The following is a 20,026-nucleotide window of genomic DNA, read 5'->3' on the forward strand; positions in this document are numbered from 1 at the left end:
AGCTTGTGGAGATGTGGAAGATATTTTTGTGCACAATGAATAAACAAACAAGTATGCAAAAAAGTAACACAGATTTTGCTTCTCCCAGAGAACAGACAGATGCAATGAAGACACACCTTATCAATGGGTTTTGCTTTCTCAAGCTAAAGTCAGTTTTTCTTAATCCACTTCCATGGGTCCAGTAGAAACTTAACACGTATTATAATATGTTGTCTCACAATTATACCTTGCAAATATTTGAATATTTCTATTTCTTCTGCAGGATCTTAACGGGACGTTGGAAGAAGATCCATCGAGGTTGTTAGTCAAACACAAATTCAAATTTTAAATTAATAATATTTATAATTTCTGAAAAATATACAACTTAACATGAAAAGTATATATTATAGCATAAATCCAGGCTAGATTTTGGCCTAAGTAATACATCCAAAGTGTTTCATTTTTTTTTAAAGGCATCAGGCTTTTCTCTTTATTTAGGCTATTTATCTTCTCCCTTTTACTTCCCTTATATTCTAGTCACTGGTTTTATTAGCAGTTACAACTACCAAACAATTACTTTTTATTGTATCACATACTAACCATGCTTCTCACTTTAAATTTTTATGGATCATATATTCTAATCTTAACCATAAAGGCATAGCTATATCCTAACCATGGGTACTCCCATTTTTTATAGTTTATTATAGATGCATAGGCTTATCCATTGGTCCACTGTAAGTAAAGAATGTTGGAATTGTCAGTGAAAAGACCAGGAACACCTCAAAAATAACATATTAATGAATCAATACAATGTTAGTTGGCAGCAGCATTGTCTTGCATGTCCAAATTACATGTTTTACTATCTGTTCCAGCCGAAGGTACAAAATGTTCACCATTATTTAAGAATTCTAAGTTTGCTTCATCCATTACTTTTCTTTCATTGTCCAATGCCTTGGTATCTTTTCCTTGAAATTTTTTCTTCATAGCAAAAATGAATACAATATATAAAATAAGTGCTGGGAATCTTAAAGCTATAGACAAGCCCAAGTAAACCCTTCTGTGAAAAGAGAAAAAAGAGAGTAGATTATTATTTTAAATGTGTAAAATATTTTACATTTTTTTCTCTCCAGTATGCATACCTTAAAAGAAAGAAAAACAAGTTACACATACAAATATTAAGAGAACAATTCTATTTATTATTTTCATTGGGGGCATAAAATATTTTTCTATTATTAAAAAAAATATATGAAGCTACAGAAACTGAACCCCAGCTGTCTCTAGCCTTCTTTTGGGAGGGAGGAAAATATATAACTCCAGCCCCCTCAAGCCATCTCATTCTACCTAAGGGGTGGGAGACAGAAACTGAGAAGCAAGTTTGAAGTTCACAGTCCAAAGGTACAGGCTCACAAAAAGATTGAGGCCTTATCATAGAATTACAGGATGCTACTTTCTCTTATCACCTTACACCACATTAATAAAGGCTTATATACAGCAATTCCTTTTACCCAATACATTTCGTCTGCCTGTCAAGAAAAATTTGCAAGTCACATACTAAAAGACAATAAACATAGTCTGAAAAGAATAAGACTTAAAACCAGACCCAGACATGTCAGGGAATATCAGGGATGGAAATTTAAAACAACTATTATTAATTTGTTAAGCGGTCTAATGGATAATGTAGACAGCATGTAAGAAAGGTTAACAACGTAAGTAAAGAGATAAAAATTCTAAGAACCAAAATGAAAGAATACAGATAAGAAAACTGTAACAGAAATGATAAATGTCTTGATGGATTTATTATTAGATAGAGCACTGCTGAGGAAACAATCTCTAAGTTTATCTCAATAAAAAAAGCAAAGAAAAATAAGACAAAAGAAAGAAAAAACAGAATAACCAATAACATTGGAAGGACTACATAAGTGTTTATAATGGAAATACTTGAAGGGGAAAATGAAAGGAACAAAATAAATATTTCAAATAATAAGTACAGAGAATTTTTATTGAATTAATGTCAGACACCAAACCACAGATCCAGGAAGCTCAGAAAACACCAAGAAGGATAAAAGCCAGAAAAACTATGCATAGCTTTCTTATTTTCAAGCTATAGAAAATCAAAGATGAAGAAAACATCCTGAAAGAAACCAAAAGGAAAAGCAAACCTTATTTATAGAGTAGAAAAGATTACATCAGACTTCTCTTCAGAAACCATGCACGCAAGAAGAGAGCGAAGTGAAATATTTAACTGTTAAGAAAAATAAAACACCAACTTAAAAATTCTGTACCATATGAAATTATCTTTCAAAAGTTAAGTCGAAATAAAGACACTGTCATACAAACAAAAATTGAGGGATTGTTTTGCCAGTAGACTCTCCTTGCAAGAAATGTTAAAAGAAGTTTCTTAGAGACAAGGAAAATGATATAGGTCATAAACTTGGATATACATAAAGAAGGAAGAACATCAGAGAAGGAATCAGTTAAGGTAAAATAAATTATTCTAAATTGATTTAATATAAATCAATTTGTTCAAATTAATAATAGAAACAATGTGTTTAATTATATATAATATACATGCTTATTCATATGTGTATGTGTGCTTACCGATAAGTGGAGTAAATGACAGCAATGATACAATGAGTAGGAAAGAAGAATTAAGGTTATTTTGGTATTATAAGGGTACTCATAATCTGTGAACTAATAAAGTGTTATTAAAATATAAACTTGGATTAGTTCTAAATGTATACTGCAAATTCTAGGAAAACCACTGAAATTTTTATTTAAAAAGTATAACTAATAAACTGACAAATGAGAGAAAATGAAATTATATAAAATGCTCAGTTAAAACAAAACGGGAAGACAAAGAGTAGAATACAAAAATAGGATCAAAGAACAAAGAGAGCAAATAGAAAATAGTAACAAATATCGTCAGTATTCTTTCAATTATATCAGTAATCACTTTGAATGTCAATGATATAAATACACCAATTAAAAGACCAAAATAAGCCAAGCATGGTGGCTCATGCCTGTAATCCCAGCACTCTGGGGGGCCAAGATGGGAGAATCAAGTGAATCCAGGAGTTTGAGACCAGACTGGGCAACAGAGTTGCCCATCTCTAAAAAAAAAAAAAAAAAAAAAATTCAAAAAATTAGCTAGGCATGTTAGTTCATGCCTGTGTTCCCAGCTACATGGGAGGCTGAGGCAGAAGGATCTCTTGAGCCCAGGAGGGTGAGGCTGCAGTGAGCCATGTTCAAGCCACTGCTCTACAGCCTGGGTAGCAGAGTGAGACTCCATATCAAAAGATAATAATAAGATTGTTAGAGGATTAAAACCAAGAACCAAACTATATGTAGCCTACAAGAAACTCACTTTAAATATGAACACATACAGATTAAAAGTAATTAGACTGAGGAAGATATACACTGATAACATTAATCAAAAGAAAATGGGAGTACCTATTTTAATTTCAAACAGAGCAGACTTCAAAGCAAGGACATTTATGAAGGATAAAAAAGACTTTACATAATAACAAAGAAATCAGTTATCCTATTATCCTTTTACAAAACAGAACAATACTTAACATGTAAGCATGTAAAAATGGAGTGTCCAAATATGTGAGGAGAAAATGATAGAGCTGCAAAGAGAAATGCAGTAAGTCTTCACTTAACATTGTCTACAGGTTCTAGGCTGGGCGCGGTGGCTCACGCTTGTAATCCCAGCACTTTGGGAGGCCGAGGCGGGCGGATCACGAGGTCAGGAGATCCAGACCACGGTGAAACCCCGTCTCTACTGAAAACACAAAAAAATTAGCCGGGCGTGGTGGCAGGCGCCTGTAGTCCCAGCTACTCGGAGAGGCTGAGGCAGGAGAATGGCGTGAACCCGGGAGGCGGAGCTTGCAGTGAGCCGAGATTGCGCCACTGCACTCCAGCCTGGATGACAGAGCGAGACTCCGTCTCAAAAAAAAAAAAAAAAAAAAAAACATTGTCTACAGGTTCTTGGAAATTATAATTTTAAAAGTGAAATTATGTATTGTATAATAAAACCAATTTCACCATAGATAATTGGTATAAAAATAGTTACTATGGTACATAATATATTGTTTTGCTTAAAATCAGTTTCTAAGAACCTATGGACAATGTTAAGTGGATACTTAAATGTAAATGAACCCACAATTATGTTGGAGACTTCAATATGCCTCTATCAGAAATGCACGGATTCACCAGGCAAAATTCAATCAGACATAGTTGAACTCAACAACACTATCAACCAACAGTATAACAGATGTAACCTACTACATCAAACAGCAACAAAGTCTTCCCAAGCTCATATAGAATATTGACCAAGATAGACCACATTCTGGGCTATAAAAGATATCTTAAGAAATTTAAGGCCAGGTGTGGTGGCTCAGGCCTGTAATCCCAGCACTTTGGGAGGCCATGGCAGGCAGATCACTTGAGGTCAAGAATTTGACACAAGACTGATCAACATGGTGAACAACATGGTGAAACCCCATCTCTACAAAAATACAAAAAAAAGGCTGGGCGCAGTGGCTCACGCCTGTAATCCCAGCACTTTGGAAGGCCGAGATGGGTGGATCACGAGGTCAAGAGATTGAGACCATCCTGGCAACATGGTGAAACCCCATCTCTACTAAAAATACAGAAATTAGCTGGGTGTGGGGATGCGTGCCTGTAATCCCAGCTATTCAGGAGGCTAAGGTAGGAGAATCACTTGAACCTGGGAGGTAGAGGTTGCAGTGAACTGAGATTGCACCATTGCACTCCAGCCTGGGTGACAGCAGTGAAACTCCATCTAAAAAAAAAAGAAAAGAAAAGGAAAAATACCAAAAAAAAAAAAAAAAAATTAGCCAGGCGTGATAGCACACACCTGTAATCCCTGCTACTCAGAAGGCCAAGATACAAGAATTGTTTGAACCCAGGAAGCAGAGGTTGCAGTGAGTGAGATTGTACTGCTGCACTCCAGCCTTGGTAACAGAGCAAGACTGTCTCAAATAAATAAATAAATAAATAAATAAAAAATAGAAGAAATTTGAAAGAATGAAAATCCTGCAGTATCTGTCCCTAAACCACAATGGAATTAAACTAGAAGTCAATAACAGAAAGATCACTGGAAAGTCTCAAAATCTGTGACGATTAAGCAATACACTTCTAAGAAATATATGGGTCAAGATGAAATCTCATGAGAAATTTAAAAGTATTTTGAAATAAGTGAAAATAAAATTATAACATCAAATGTTATGGATGCAGTGAAAGCAGGATTAGAGATAAATGAAGAATATCTTAAATCAATCATTTAATCTTTTACCTTAGCAAACTAGAAAAAGAAGAGCAAATTAAATTCAAAGTAATCCGAAGATAATAAATGGTAAAAGTAGGGCACAAAGAAATTTAAAATGGGACACAAAGAGAGAAAATCAACAAAAACAAAAGCTGTTTCTCAGAAAAAAAAATGGTAAAATTGATGAGTCCCTTGCCAGGCTAATTTAGATAAAAAGGAGGACACGATTTACTAATATCAGAAATCAAAGACGGAACATCACTGTTGACCCCATTGACCTTAAAAGGATCAAAAGGGAATACCATAAACAACACCATGCCCCCAATTTTAATAATCTGAAAGAAATGGACCAATTCCTTGAAAGATATAATCTACCTAAATTCACACAAGAAGAAACAGACCATCTGAACAGGTCTATATCTGTTAAAGAAATGAATTGATAATAACCTTCTAAAGCAGAAAACATCAAACCAAGATGGGTTCATGGGTGAATTCTATAAAACACTTAAGTAAGAATTTATACCAATTCACTGCAATTTCCTACAGAGGAATAGAAGCAGCAGGAGTACTTCCTGTCTCCTATGAGGTCAGCATCATCCTAATACCTAAAGCAGACAAACATTACAAGAAAAGAAAACTACAGAGCAATACATCTCACAAATATAGGTGCAGAAGTTCTCAAAAATAGCTAATTGAATTTAACCTTGCATTAACAACTTAGGCACCACAACCAAGTGGAATGTATTTCAGGTTTACAAGACTGGTTCAACATTCAAAAATCAATTATATAATTTATTATATTAACAGGCTAAAGAAAAAAAATCACATGATCACATCAATAGATGCAGAAAATGTATTTGACAAAACCAAACATCCATCGGTGAACACAAACTTTCATTAAACTAGGAATAGAGGAGAATTATCAACCTGATTAAAAACATATACACCAAAAATTCTACATATTTTTTACTTGATGAAGAACTCAGAGCTTTCCTGATAAGGTCAGAACAAGCCAAGAATGTCCCTTTTCACCATTAATTTTCAACATGGTACATAGAATGTCCATGTGATTAAAAAAAAAAGTGAAAAGGGAATGGTATGTATACAGATCGAAAGGCAGGAATAAAACTACCTTTGTTTGCATATGTATATGTAGAAAATCTCAAATAATAAACAAAAACACTACTAGAACTAATAAGCAATTATAACAAGTTTGTAGGATATAAGATTAATATGCCAAAGTGAAAAGTTTTCCTATAAATCAGCAATGAACAAGTGGAATTTGAAATTAAAAACACATTACTATTTACGTTAGCACCCCCAAAAATGAAACATTGGGTATAAATTTAGCAAAATATATACAAAAGGTATAGGCAGAAAACTATAAAACTGATGAAAGAAATCAAAGAAGCACTAAAAAATGAAGTGATATTCCATGTTCATGTACAGTACCAGAAGACTCAATATTGTCAAGATGTCAGTTTGTCCCAACTTGATACACAGAATCAACGCAACCCCAATCAAAATCTCTATAAGTTATTTTGTGGATATTGACAAACTAATTCTAAAGTTTATGTGAAGACGTGAAAGAGGCTAAGTAGCCAAGACAATACTTAAGTATAAGAACCCAATAATTGGACTGATAATACCTGACCTCAAGACTTACTATGAAGCTATAGCAACCAAGACAGTGTGACTTTGGTAAAATAACATACAAATAGGTAAGTGGAAAGAATAAATAGCCCAGAAATAGACCCACTTAAATAGTCAATGGATCTTTAGAAAAAAATAAAGGCACTACAATGGAGAAAATATAGTATTTTCAACAAATGGTGCTGGAACAACTAGATATCAACATGCAAAATAATGAATTTAGGCTTCACAAAAATTAACTCAAAATGAATCACAAACCAAAATGTAAAATGCAAAACTATATAAAACTCCTAAGAGGTAACACAGGAGAAAGCAGCCTAGGAGTCGGTTATGACTTTTCAGATGCAACAGCAAAAGCACAATCCATGAAACAACTTATTGATAAGGAGGACTTCATTACAATTTAAAACTTCTGAATAGAACAGTTATCCAGGCATATATCCCAGGTTTGCAAGACTGGTTCAACATTCACAAATCACTTATATAATTCATCATATTAAGGACTAAGAAAAATAATCACATGATCACATCAATAAGAGGCTGAGGTGAGAGGATCACCTGAGCCCAAGAGTGCAAGGCTACAGTGAGCTAAGAAGGTGCCACTGAACTCCTGTTTGGGCAACAGAGTGAGATCCATTTCCAAAAACAAAACAAAACAAAACAAAAATTCTGCTCTGAGAAAGTAAGAGACACTGTCAAAAGGATAAGATGAGAGTCAGAGGCCACAGACTGACAGAAAATATTTTCAAAAGGCATATTCAATAACTGTTTTCAAAAATACTAAGAACTCTCAAAATTCAACAATAAAAAAAAAAAAAAACAGTTAAAAAGTGGGCCAAAGACTTTAACATACACCTCCCCACAGAAAATATAGAGGTGGCAAATAAGCATATAAGAAGATGCTTCATGACCAGGCACGGTGGCTCACGCCTGTAATCCCAGCACTTTGGGAGGCCGAGGCGGGCGGATCACAAGATCAGGAGATCGAGACCATCCTGGCTAACACGGTGAAACCCCGTCTCTACTAAACATACAAAACAAAAAACAAAAAAACACGCACACACACGCAAAATTAGCCAGGCATGGTAGTGGGCGCCTGTAGTCCCAGCTACTCAGGAGTCTGAGGTGGGAGAATGGCGTGAACCCGGGAGGCATAGCTTGCAGTGAGCCGAGATCCCGCCACTGCACTCCAGCCTGGGCGACAGAGTGAGACTCCATCTTAAAAAAAAAAAAAAGAAAGATCCTTCACATCTTATGTCATCAAGGAAATGCAAATTTAAGCCAAAATGAGATACCACTACATAGCTATTAGAATGGCCAAAATCCAGAACACTAGACATTAGATGTGGATAAGGAAGTGGAGCAACAGAAACTCTCATTCATTGTTGGTCAAAATGCAAAATGATACAGCCACTTTTGAAGCCAATCTGACAATTTCTTATAAAACTATACATATTTTTACCACATGATCAAGTAAGTGCACTTTGGTGTTGACACAAAGAAGTTGAAACCTGTATCTATACAAAAATTGGCACACAGATATCTTTTTATTTATTTATTTATTGTTTTTTTTTGAGACGGAGTCTCGCTGTCGCCCAGGCTAGAGTGCAGTGGCGTGATCTCGGCTCACTGCAGGCTCCGTCCCCCGGGGTTCATGCCATTCTCCTGCCTCAGCCTCCTGCGTAGCTGGGACTACAGGCGCCCACCACCTCGTCCGGCTAATTTTTTGTATTTTTAGTAGAGACGGGGTTTCACCATGTTAGCCAGGATGGTCTCGATCTGACCTTGTGATCCGCCCGCCTTGGCCTCCCAAAGTGCTGGGATTACAGGCATGAGCCACCACGCCCGGCTGGATATCTTTTATTATTAACTTTTATTTATAATTGCCAAAACCTAGAAGCAATCAAGATGTCCTTCAGTAGGCAAATGTATAAACTGTGGTGTATTGAGACAATCAATTATTGTTCAGTGCTAAAAAGAAATAACCCATCAAGCAATACAAACAACTAGAGGAAACTTAAATGCATATTACTGAGTTAAAGACGCTACCCTGAAAAGGCTACAAAATGTATAATTCCAACTATATGATCTGAAACAGACAAAATTATGGAAGTAATAAAAAGACTACTGGTTTCTAGGGATCCAGGGATTACTGGGAAAGGAGGGATGAACAGGCAGAGCACAGAGGATTTTTAGGGCAGCAAGACTACTTTTTATGATAGTTCAGGAGTGGATATGTATCATTTTACATTCATCTAAACCCATAGAAAGTTGAACACTAAGTGTGAAACCTGATGTAAACTGTGGATCCTGAGTGATAAAGATGTGTCAATCTGGTTTGTCAATTGTAACAAATGTACCATCCTGATGGGAGATGTTGATAATGGGGAAGGCTATGCATGTGTGGGAGCAGGCAGGATATGGGAAATCTCTGTGCTTTCTCCTCAATTTTACTGTGATTCTGAAACTATTCTAAAAAATAAAATCTATTAAAAATCATAAGATAATCATTTAACTTTCAGTGTATTAACTGGCAAATGAACTGCCCTTTTTTAAAATTCCACTTTTCATTTCCTTTTACTTTTACCTAAACCTTCACTGAAGGAAAAGGAACTAGTACAGTTTTTAAAACAATGTTTTAGTGGTCTTTTCGTACTGAAACTAACGTAACTAAAGTATCACCATTTCAAAATGTTATGTTAATGCTTGGATTTGGTGATTATTGCTCCGGGGAGATTCTGGGGAGCATCTTGCCAGTTGTCCTTAAAATGAATTATGATCTCAATTAAAATATTTTCTTAAAGTAAATTTATAAAGTTTTGCTTTTTTTTTTTTTTCCATGCTTTTATAAATAGAAATAAAATCTCCCAGCCGGGAGTGGTGGCTCACGCCTGTAATCCCAGCACATTGGGAGGCTGAGGTGGGCGGATCACTTGAGGTCAGGAGTTTGAGACTAGCCTGGCCAACAGGGCGAAACCCCATCTAGTAGAGATACAAAAAAATTAGCCCAGTGTAATGGCGGGCGCCTGTAATCCCAGATGCTCAGGAGGCTGAGGCAAAAGAATTGCTTGAACCCAGGAGTCAGAGGTTGCAGTGAGCTGAGATTTCGCTCCTGCACTCCAGCCTGGATGACAGAGTGGGGCTCCATCTCAAAAAAAAAAAAAAAAAAAAAGAAGGAAAGGGAAGGGGAGGGGAGGGAAAAGGAAGGGGAAGGGAGGGGAAGGGAAGGGGGAGGAAGGAAGGGAAGGAAGGAAGGGAAGGAAGGAAGGAAAGAAGGAAGGGGAGGGAGGGAGGAAATAAACCTCCCATTTAGGGAAAGATTTTCTATAATTATTTTAAATTTAAGAGAATGTCTGTGGGCTGGTGAATGCTGCTTTACTATAATTCCAGGAAAAGCTGGATCATTACTTGTTGGGGATGTTAGACAGTGAATTTACACATTAAGTAGAAAAAAGTTCTTTCAGTAAATTTGATCCAGGGAGTTTTCACCAGAGATCTAACCTGAACTAAGAAACATTCCCCACCTTTCATAAATAATAGCATATTCCACACACATTTTTCATGTAATGCCTCCTTTTTTCATATAATATATATGTGAATATACCAATATATTGCGAATAGGCTTCCATATTAGTAAGTAAAAAGATTTTTCCTTTAAGAACTCAGAATATTCATTTGTCTGTATGCACATTAATTTAATTGATATCTTCTTGATTGGTTCTTACTTTGTTTTCAGTATTTTGGGAGTATAGATATCTTTAGGATAAATTCCTAGAAGTATTGTTGCTGGCTCAAAGTTATAAACTTTGCCAACACAGTCCTCAAGTACATTTTTGATTGTTGACAATCCGGGTGATTTTTAATTATAATTCTTTTATTATCAAGATGATGTTCATGTTCTTATTCATTGATAATAACAGAACTGCAATTATAACATAATTGATAATAACAGAACTGCAATCTTTTTATATGTTTCATAACCATTAGTGACTTCTTTGAAAACTGTTTCATGATTTTTTTGTCTTTATATTTTATAGCAATTCTAGTTTTACCAGAAAACTGTATGGAGATCTCCCTGCCCAACATGTACACAGTTGTTTCTCCTATCATTAATATCTTGTATTAGTATAGCACATTTGTTAAAATTGATGAAATATTGATACATTATTAAATGCACATTTTACATTAGAGTTCACTTCTTATGTTGTGAAGTTCTATAGGTTTGGCAAATGCATAATGTCATGATCCAATATTACAATATCATATAGAATAGTTTCACTGCCCTAAAAATCCCTCGTGCTAGGCCTACTCATCCCAGCCTTCTCCACACTGAGCCCCAAAAACTACTGATTTTGTGGCCCATTGTTTTGCTTTTCTACAAGACCACATAGTTAAAATTATACAATCTGAAGCTTTTTTGGACTGCCTTTTTTTATTTAGCTATATGAGTTTAAGTTTCATTTTTTTCTTTTTTAGGCTGATAGTTCATTTCTTTTTATTGATTGATGTAGTTTGGATTTGGGTCCCTGCCCAAATCCCATGTTATATTGGAGAAGGGGCCTGGTGGGAGGTGATTGGATCATGGGGGTGGATTTCCCACTTGCTTTTCTCACGATAGAGAGTGAGTTCTCACCAGATCTGATGGTTTAGAAGTGTGTAGCTCTTCCCTTTTTACACTTTCTCTCTCCTGTTGTAATGAGAATACATGACTTGCTTCCCCCTTCCACCATGACTGTAAGTTTTCTGAGGCAGACTAATAGAGAATATTGATATTGGGAGTGGGGCACTGCTATAAGGATACGTGAAAATGTGGAGGCGACTTTGGAACTGAGTAATGAGTTAGGAGTGCTCAGAAGGAGACAGAAGATGTGGGAAAGATTGGAACTTCCTAGAGACTGTTGAATGGTTTTGACCAAAATGCTGCTAGTGATATGGACAATGAAGTTCAGGATTGTCTCAGATGCAGAAGAGGAACCTATGGGGAACTGGAGTAAAGGTCACTCTTGCCATGCTTTAGCTAAGAGACTGGTGGCATTTTGTCCCTGCTCTAGAGATTTGTGGAAATTTCAGCTTGAGAGAGATGATTTACGGTATCTAGTGGAAGAAATTTCTAAGCAGCAAAGCATTCAAGATGTGACCTGGCTGTTTCTAAAAGTGTTTACTCATATGCATGAACAAAGAGATTATTTGAAACTGGAACTTACATTTAAGAAAGAAGCAGAGCATAAAAGTTTGGAAAATACGCAACCCAGCCATGTGGTAGAAAAGAAAAACTCATTTTCTGAGGATAAAATCAAGTCTGCTGTAGAAATTTGCATAAGAGGATCCAAATGCTTAATAGCCAAGACAGTGGGGAAAATATCTCCAGGACATTTTAGAGACCTTCATGGAGGCCCCTCCCATCACCAGCCTGGTGGCCTAGGAGGGTTAAATGGTTTTGTGGGTCAGGCCCAGGGCCCTGCTGCCCTGTGCAACCTTGGGAGATGGCACCTTATTTCCCACTGACTCCAGCTCCAGGCATGGCTAAGAGAAGTCAAGGTACAGCTTGGGCCATGACTTCAGAGGGTGCAAGCCCCAAGCTTTGGTGCCTTTAACATGGTGTTGGGCTGATGAGTGTGCAGACAGCAAGAGTTCAGGTTTGGGAAACTATTCCTAGTATGTATCAAAATGCCTGGATGGCCAGCCTGGCCAACATGGCGAGACCCCATCTCTACTAAAGACATGAAAATTAGTCAGGTGTGGTGGTGCATGCCTGTGGTCCCATCTACTCAGGAGGCTGAGGCACAAGAATTGATTGAACCCAGGAGGCAGTGGTTACGGGAAGCTGAGATCATGCCACTGCACTCCAGCCTGGGCATCAGAGCAAGACACTGTCTCAAAAAAAAAAAAAAAAAAAAAAAAAAAAAAAAAAAAAAAAAATGCCTGGATATCCAGGCAGAAGTCTGCTGCAGGGGTGGAGCACTCATGAAGAACCTATACTAGGGCAGTACAGAGAGAAAACGTGGGGTTGGACATCCCACACAGAGTTCCCACTGAGGCACTACCTAGTGGAGCTATGAGAAGAGGGCCACTGTCCTCCAGACTCCAGAATGGTAGATCCACCAACAGCTTGCACTGTGTGCCTGGAAAAGCTGCAGGCACTCAGCATCAGCCCATGAAAGCAGCCATGGGGACTGTACCTGCAGAGCCACAGGAGTAGAGCTGCCCAAAGCCTTGGGCACAAATCTCCTGCATCAGTGTGCCCTACATGTGCGACATGGAGTTAAAGGAGATCATTTTGGAGCTTTAAGATTTAATGACTGCCCTGTTGGGTTTTGAACTTGCATGGGGCTTGTAACCCCTTTGTTTTGGCCAATTTCTCCCATTTGGAATAAGAGTATTTACCAAATGCCTGTACCCCCATTGTATCTTGGAAGTAACTAAATTTTTTTTTTTAAGACAGAGTCTCGCTCTGTCACTCAGGCTGGAGTGCAGTGCTGTGATCTCAGCTCACTGCAAGCTCCACCTCCTGGGTTCATGCCATTCTCCTGCCTCAGCCTCCCAAGTAGCTGGGACTACAGGCACCCACTACCATGCCTGGCTAATTTTTTGGTATTTTTAGTAGAGATGGGGTTTCACCATGTTAACCAGGATAGTCTCAATCTCCTGACATTGTGATCCACCTGCCTTGGCCTCCCAAAGTGCTGGGATTACAGGCATGAGCCACCGCACCTGGCTGGAAGTAACTAACTTTTTAAAATTTAATAGGCTCATAGGTGGAAGGGACTTACCTTGTCTCAGAAGAGACTTTGGACTGTGGGCTTTTGAGTTAATGCTGAAATGAGTTAAGACACAGGGACTGTTGAGAAGGGTAACTGTATTTTGCAATGTGAGAAGAACATGAGATTTGGGAATGACCAGGGGTTGAATGATATGGTTTGGGTTTGTGTCTCTGCCCAAATTTCATGTTGAATTGGAGAAGGAACCTGGTGGGAAGTGACTGGATCTTGGATTTCTCCCTTTCTGTTCCCAAGATAGTGAGTGAGTACTCATGAGGTCTGATGGTTTAGAAGTGTGTGGCACCTCCCCCTTTGCTCTCTCCCTCTCTCTCTCCTGTCACTAGGAGAAGACATGCCTTGCTTCCTTTTAGGCTTCTGCCATGATTGTGAGTTTTCTGAGGCCTCCCAGTCATGCTTCTTGTTAAGCCTGTGGAACTAGGAGTTAATTAAACCTCTTTTCTTCATGAATTACCCAGTCTCAGGTAGCTCTTCATAGCAGTGTGAGAATAGACTAATACACTGATTACTAATATTCCACTATATGAATGTAACATAGTTAACTTATCCATTTACCTACTGAAGGACATCTTCAATGCTTCCACTTTTTTATATTCAAGTACAGGCTTTTTTGTGGACATGTCTCCAACTAATTTATGTAAATACCTGGGAGCATGATTGCTTAATCATACAATAACTCTATTTGCTTTGTAAGAAAATTTCACTCTGTCTTCCAGCACTTCAGTACCATTTTACATCACCTCCAGCAATGACAGGAAACTCCTGTTGTTTCCCATTCTTGCTAGCATTTGATGTTTGTGTTGATTTTTTTTTTTTTTTTGAGATGGAATCCTGCTCTGTCACCCAGGCTGGAGTGTGCAGTTGGTGATCTCAGCTCACTGCCACCTCCACCTCCCAGGTTCAAGCAATTGTCCCACCTCAGCCTCCCAAGTAACTAAGATTACAGGCATGTACCACAATGCCTGGCTAATTTTTTTTTTTTTTTGTATTTTTACTAGAGATAAGGTTTCACCATGATTGTCAGGCTGGTCTCGAACTCCTGGCCTCAAGTGATCTGCCTGCCTCAGCCTCCCAAAATGCTAGGATTACAGTTGTGAGCCACTGCACCTGGCCTGTTTTTGTAGATTTTTAAGAGATCCTTATATACATAGGACATTTGGCTACGTCTATGTCTGAATTATAAATTCTTCTAATTTATCCCTTGCTGTTGAACTTTGCTTAAAATACGTTGTGTGATGCAGTTTTAAAAATATTTTATTATCTGTTCTTGTTCTCTTTCTTCCTTTTTAAATAAGCATAGTCACTTACAGGTAGTTTTGTTTCTTTACCCTCCTCTCACTCTCCACCCACAAGTAGGCTCCAGTGTCTATTGTTCCCTTCTTTGTGTCCATATGTACTTAATGTTTAGCTCCCACTTAAAAGGGAGAACATGCGATATTTGGTGTTGTGTTCATGCATTCGTTCACTTAGGATTCAACATCACTAATTATTAGAGAATTACAAACCAAAACTACAATCAGATACCATCCCACACCAGTCAGAATGGCTATTTTTAATGGGTTAAAAAATAACAGATACTGAAGACACAGTGGAGAAAAGGGAACGCTTATACACTACTAGTGGGAATGTAAATTAGTTCTGTCATTGTAGAAAGCAGTCTGACGATTTTTCAAAAAGAACATAAAACAGAATTACCATTCAACCCATCAGTCCTATTATTGGGTATATACACAAAGCAATATAAATCCTTTCACCATTATTTTTCTATTATACTTTGAGGCATTTGGGTCATACTTACAGACACATTTATTCTTCCTAGATAATTAAAAGAAATTCTACTATGAGTAGTTCTAATACTTATAGTTTCAGAAATCAAATTTATATGTTTGGTCAATATATAAATTACAAATTAATGCTTCTATAAGAGATAAGGTACAATTGCAGCAGCTTTTTTTTTCTTCCAGATAATCTAGTTGTCTCAATGTCACTTGCAGGATACTTCTGCCTATGAATAGAAGAGTAATGAAACTTTTTTTTCCATTTTTTTTCCTCAATTACCATATAATCAGAGCTGCAGCTGGTCATTCTGTGTCTTCCTGGAGAAGCCAGTGGGAGAGAGCTTTGTAATCAAAAGAGATTCAAGTACAAACCCTAGCTGTATTTCTTTTAGTTGTGCAATTCTGGACAAGTTACTCATTATTCTTCAATCTTGTTTTCTTCATATTTAAGGAAAAAGGAGAAATATATACATTTCCTACAGTTTCTATGAGTATTAAAATGAGATACCAGAATGCTTGATACAATAGTGAATACAAAGTAATTGTTCACTAAATGGTAGCTATCATTAATATTATGATCACACTAAAAATGCTATATCTTAGACATTAACATAGACAAAGAAAAAATCTATTAATGAAATGTGTTTATGACAACTTACCCAAAAAATACGGAATTATATATCCTACAAGCCCCTTGTGCTCCACAGCTGTTGGTAGACCACTTCATACATGTTTTATCAATCAGAGCCCCAAAATATATTGGAGCTAGAATTCCTCCTGCAACATGAGATAAAAAGATATCAATCCAAATGAAATGCTTCAAATGTAACTGAGTGATAGTCTATATTGATACATTTTGGATTAATACAAGTTTAAAGTTTTGAAAAATTATTCCATTGGTTTGGCCTGCATCCACCCAGGAATCAAAATTATTAGAAATTGCAAAGGCTTAAATCATATGGTAATGTCACAGATGTATTTGATCTACTGTTCTCTCCCTATATACAGTGGGAAGAAAGAGTATTATATGCCTATATACTCTGTTCTTCCTACAATACCTATTAGCTTAAGCCTGATTGGTAAAAAGGGGAATGTTGTTAGTAAAACATGAAAGTTATGTTGGTTCATATGGTATTTTTCTTAGGCAAGAATGGCTGGATTACTGACAGTTAAATTATAACTTTATGAGAAAAGGAAAAGCTCTCATCTAAACTGCTGTAAAGGCAGATTTTAATACTATTTTAAGATAATTAAAAAGTAAATGCTTACACCAGGATTCCCTCCCCAGAGAAGTTCAGGCCCAGCTTCAAGGAGTGCTCAGCTATTGGCCAGTTTTACTTCCTTCTAGGGCTCAGAGCCCAATTCTCTCTTTCTTAGTGCCATTAGAGCCCACAATCCAGCATTTCCTCTCCATTGATTTCATGCATTTTTTAATACCTCCTAAAGCAGCCTAGGCTGCAGGTTAGGGTCTCTGTTGCTAAATTTTGTATCTGTTAGTGGTCTGTTAGTGCACAATGATGCATATATTTTCAGTGGTCTGTCTCAAAGTCAATTTTTATTTGTAGTGCCTGATTTCAATGAATGTGTGGCATTCCAGGGATACATATGTTGTTTATAGGAGAAGTATAAATTCTGAAATTAACTCCTAGTTTTAAGAATAGGTAATTTGTTCAAAATTTTGAGGGACATCATAGTAGAGAGCTATCATTCAGATGGTAGAACTGAAGCATACAAGATTTTACTTTGTTCTTGTTCTGTTTTGTGATTCATACTTTTCAGATTTTATTTTGTCACAAAAAATGACAGTGATTTATACATGAATGTTTTACCGATTTTTTTTACTTTTAATCATCCTCAATTTTCTGAGACTGAGAAATAGTAGAATCACAAGGGAATGTTGTCTGAGGCCAATGCATCTGAAGCAAACTGGTACTGAGATAATGGGTGAGAAATTTGCAGATTTCAAAAAATCACAGCGACCCTTTGAAAAATTAAAAAAAAAAAAATAGATGCCAACAATTTATTTTCTTCACGTTATGCCACTGGTTTAAACAACCTTTGTGAAGTAAATGTTTTAAGTAACAAACTTGGTCTTATTAGAATTATAAATCTTCTGATAACCTATTTTCTAAATATCTCTTTTAGTTTAATACATTATATAGGTCTTCTACCATTTACACATATATCATATTTAAGACAATTGTTCATGAATTGGAAGCTTGCTACTAAGTGTGGATGTTTCCCACAGAAGCATTTAGGGTCCATTGTGCCATATATTGGACATAACAAAATTGGATGTTCACAATTAGAATGACAAAATTCATTTTTTTTTCTATTTTATGTTGCTGAAACAATGTCTTCTATTGTCATAGTCTCATTTCAACATATCAGAAGGAGTCCTAACTACCCAGATGCTATTTTCAGCCTCTGTGGCCCAGGTTCTGGGAGTGAGGTATCTTCTCTGAATCTGGAGGTAGAGAACTGCCAACATTACAGAGGCTGGAAGATTAGGGACACAGAAAGGGACGGCTAGGATGGAGGCAATGGAATTCTGCAGCATCTTCATCTTCTCTCTCCTATTCCTTTTATATTTCCTTTTACCTTTCAGGATCTGTGACCTTCTCACCAAACACACTTCATGTACAACTTCTTCACAGTAATTTGGCCATAGGGTTATACTTTTCTTGTAAGGGTCCCAGAAACTGACCCCTCCCACTTCCTTTTCCTTCTGCCATCAGTGGTTACCTATGGGCCATAATCAGTCCTCTGCACCAATCCCTAGATGAATGATGCCCTTTTCCTTCTTCTCAGGAATAAGCACATATGTTTACAATTCTTACAAAGGACCACTCACAGAGGTTAGACTAGACATTATTTAACAACAAGTATCTGTGCAGTAAAAAAGGCAATGGCAATAAGGGACAAAGGTTCATTTCCTAAAACTTTTCTCATCACTTTTGAATATCTAGAAATAGGCCTTTAGCCTCTGGAGTCTACAATCCTACCCTTGCCACCATAAACCACAATTTTCTGAGCTTTCTTTTACTCAGGACATCCTCATAATCCAACAAGCCTAGTTCCAGAGTATGAATTTTCATTCACTTTTGCATTAACTCTTGCTAATGGTTAGCTGCCCAGCCATACAGGACCAGGCAGTGGGAAATGGCACAGCAATTGTCAGCTTCTGTTGTTTTAGAAAACCTCAGCCTGACCAGATTCCCAGGGCTCCCAAGCTACTTTAGGGCTGTCCTAAGTAATGTCTCCATTTGGAAGGAAGATCCTCTACTCTGCCTATACCTGGGAGAAATATTCTTATTTTCCTGAAAGAAGGAAAACCTCAGAGGCCACCTATCTTTCTGTTTCTGTTAGAAAGAGTATAATATAAATATGATGATTCCTTGCTCTTAACAGATTGACTCTAACTAGAATTAACAATCAAATTATCTTTTAGGCCACTCAATTTTCCTGTTCCTTTTTATTTTCATTTATCACAAAATAGAAATGATTCTTACTTATTCCTTTTTATACAGTCTTATAGTTGAAAATTAATTGCATTCAGTCTTTAAGGCTTAAAGTTAATATTTATATGTTAAAATGTGTAATCTATATATTTGTCATACCTAGTGTTCTTATAACCATTGAATGGAAACCCATTGCAAGTGCTTTCAGTTCAGGTTGAACAATCCTGAAATATGACAAAGGCAAAGAAATAATACATGTCATTAAAAAATTAAACTGAGTCGATATCAAAACATTTATCAGTATCATTCCTCTCCCTGGTAGAAGGAATACTCTTAAGTGAACTTCCCACATTATATAAAGTTACATTTTCAACTGTTTTAAAAGGCAAACACCTAGTGATAATAATAATAATTTCCTTATTTATTAAATGCTTTATGATTTCAAGACAGTTTAACAAATATGTTCACATTTGATCCTTATGAAGATCCTATAAGTGGTTAGAAAAGACTTTATTATGCTTATGAAGAAAATGATTTTGTGTGGACTATTTAGTCAAGGTAGCTCATATTAAAAGATTATGTACTTTTATCCAGGAGTAATTCTTAGCAGACCTCTTTTTACCACCTTATTTCTGTCATCAATGTTAACAGAATAGCTTACTAATATGATTCATAAATTATATTATACAACCAGAAGGGTCAAAAAATTTTCTGTGTTGTAGTGTCTAATGTATTTAACTGTCATATTAAAGATACAGAGCATATTTATATCCTCACTTGGAAATTCACTCACTCTTACATTTCTACAATTCCATTTTTCTGTGTTCAATAAACTGATGACACTATCATCCCTGTGATAATTCATTTTGGCCATCCCAGTCCTCATAACTACCTCCTAAGTTTTAAATTTACTCCCTTTAATATATCTGTTATAAGAAGCTCCAGCCCAAGCTCTTTAGGCTATGATTCCCCTGACCTCTTCACAGGTTTTACCTCTTCACTTCCTTTCTCATCATGATCTTTTGTTATAATCGCTCTTCTGCAAATATTCTGTACATTTTTGTCCATCTTATCCTTTACTGTACT

The 20,026-nt window shown here is 36.6% G+C and overlaps 1 protein-coding gene across 1 annotated transcript in view; it reads right to left on the reverse strand.

Annotated features, from left to right (window-relative positions):
- Nucleotides 1-322: 322 nt before the first annotated feature.
- LOC129481899 (solute carrier organic anion transporter family member 1B3) overlaps nt 323-20,026 on the reverse strand; it is a 96,642-nt gene continuing 76,938 nt past the window's right edge. Inside the window, exons 14-16 of the mRNA XM_063640754.1 lie at nt 19,100-19,164; nt 16,139-16,256; nt 323-1,036 (exon numbers count right to left, since the gene is read on the reverse strand). Coding sequence (XP_063496824.1) covers nt 793-1,036; nt 16,139-16,256; nt 19,100-19,164 — 427 coding nt within the window. The 3' untranslated portion in view covers nt 323-792. The remainder of the gene's footprint in view (nt 1,037-16,138; nt 16,257-19,099; nt 19,165-20,026) is intronic.

This window comes from Symphalangus syndactylus, chromosome 5, assembly GCF_028878055.3.
Source record: "Symphalangus syndactylus isolate Jambi chromosome 5, NHGRI_mSymSyn1-v2.1_pri, whole genome shotgun sequence".
NCBI lineage: Eukaryota > Metazoa > Chordata > Mammalia > Primates > Hylobatidae > Symphalangus > Symphalangus syndactylus.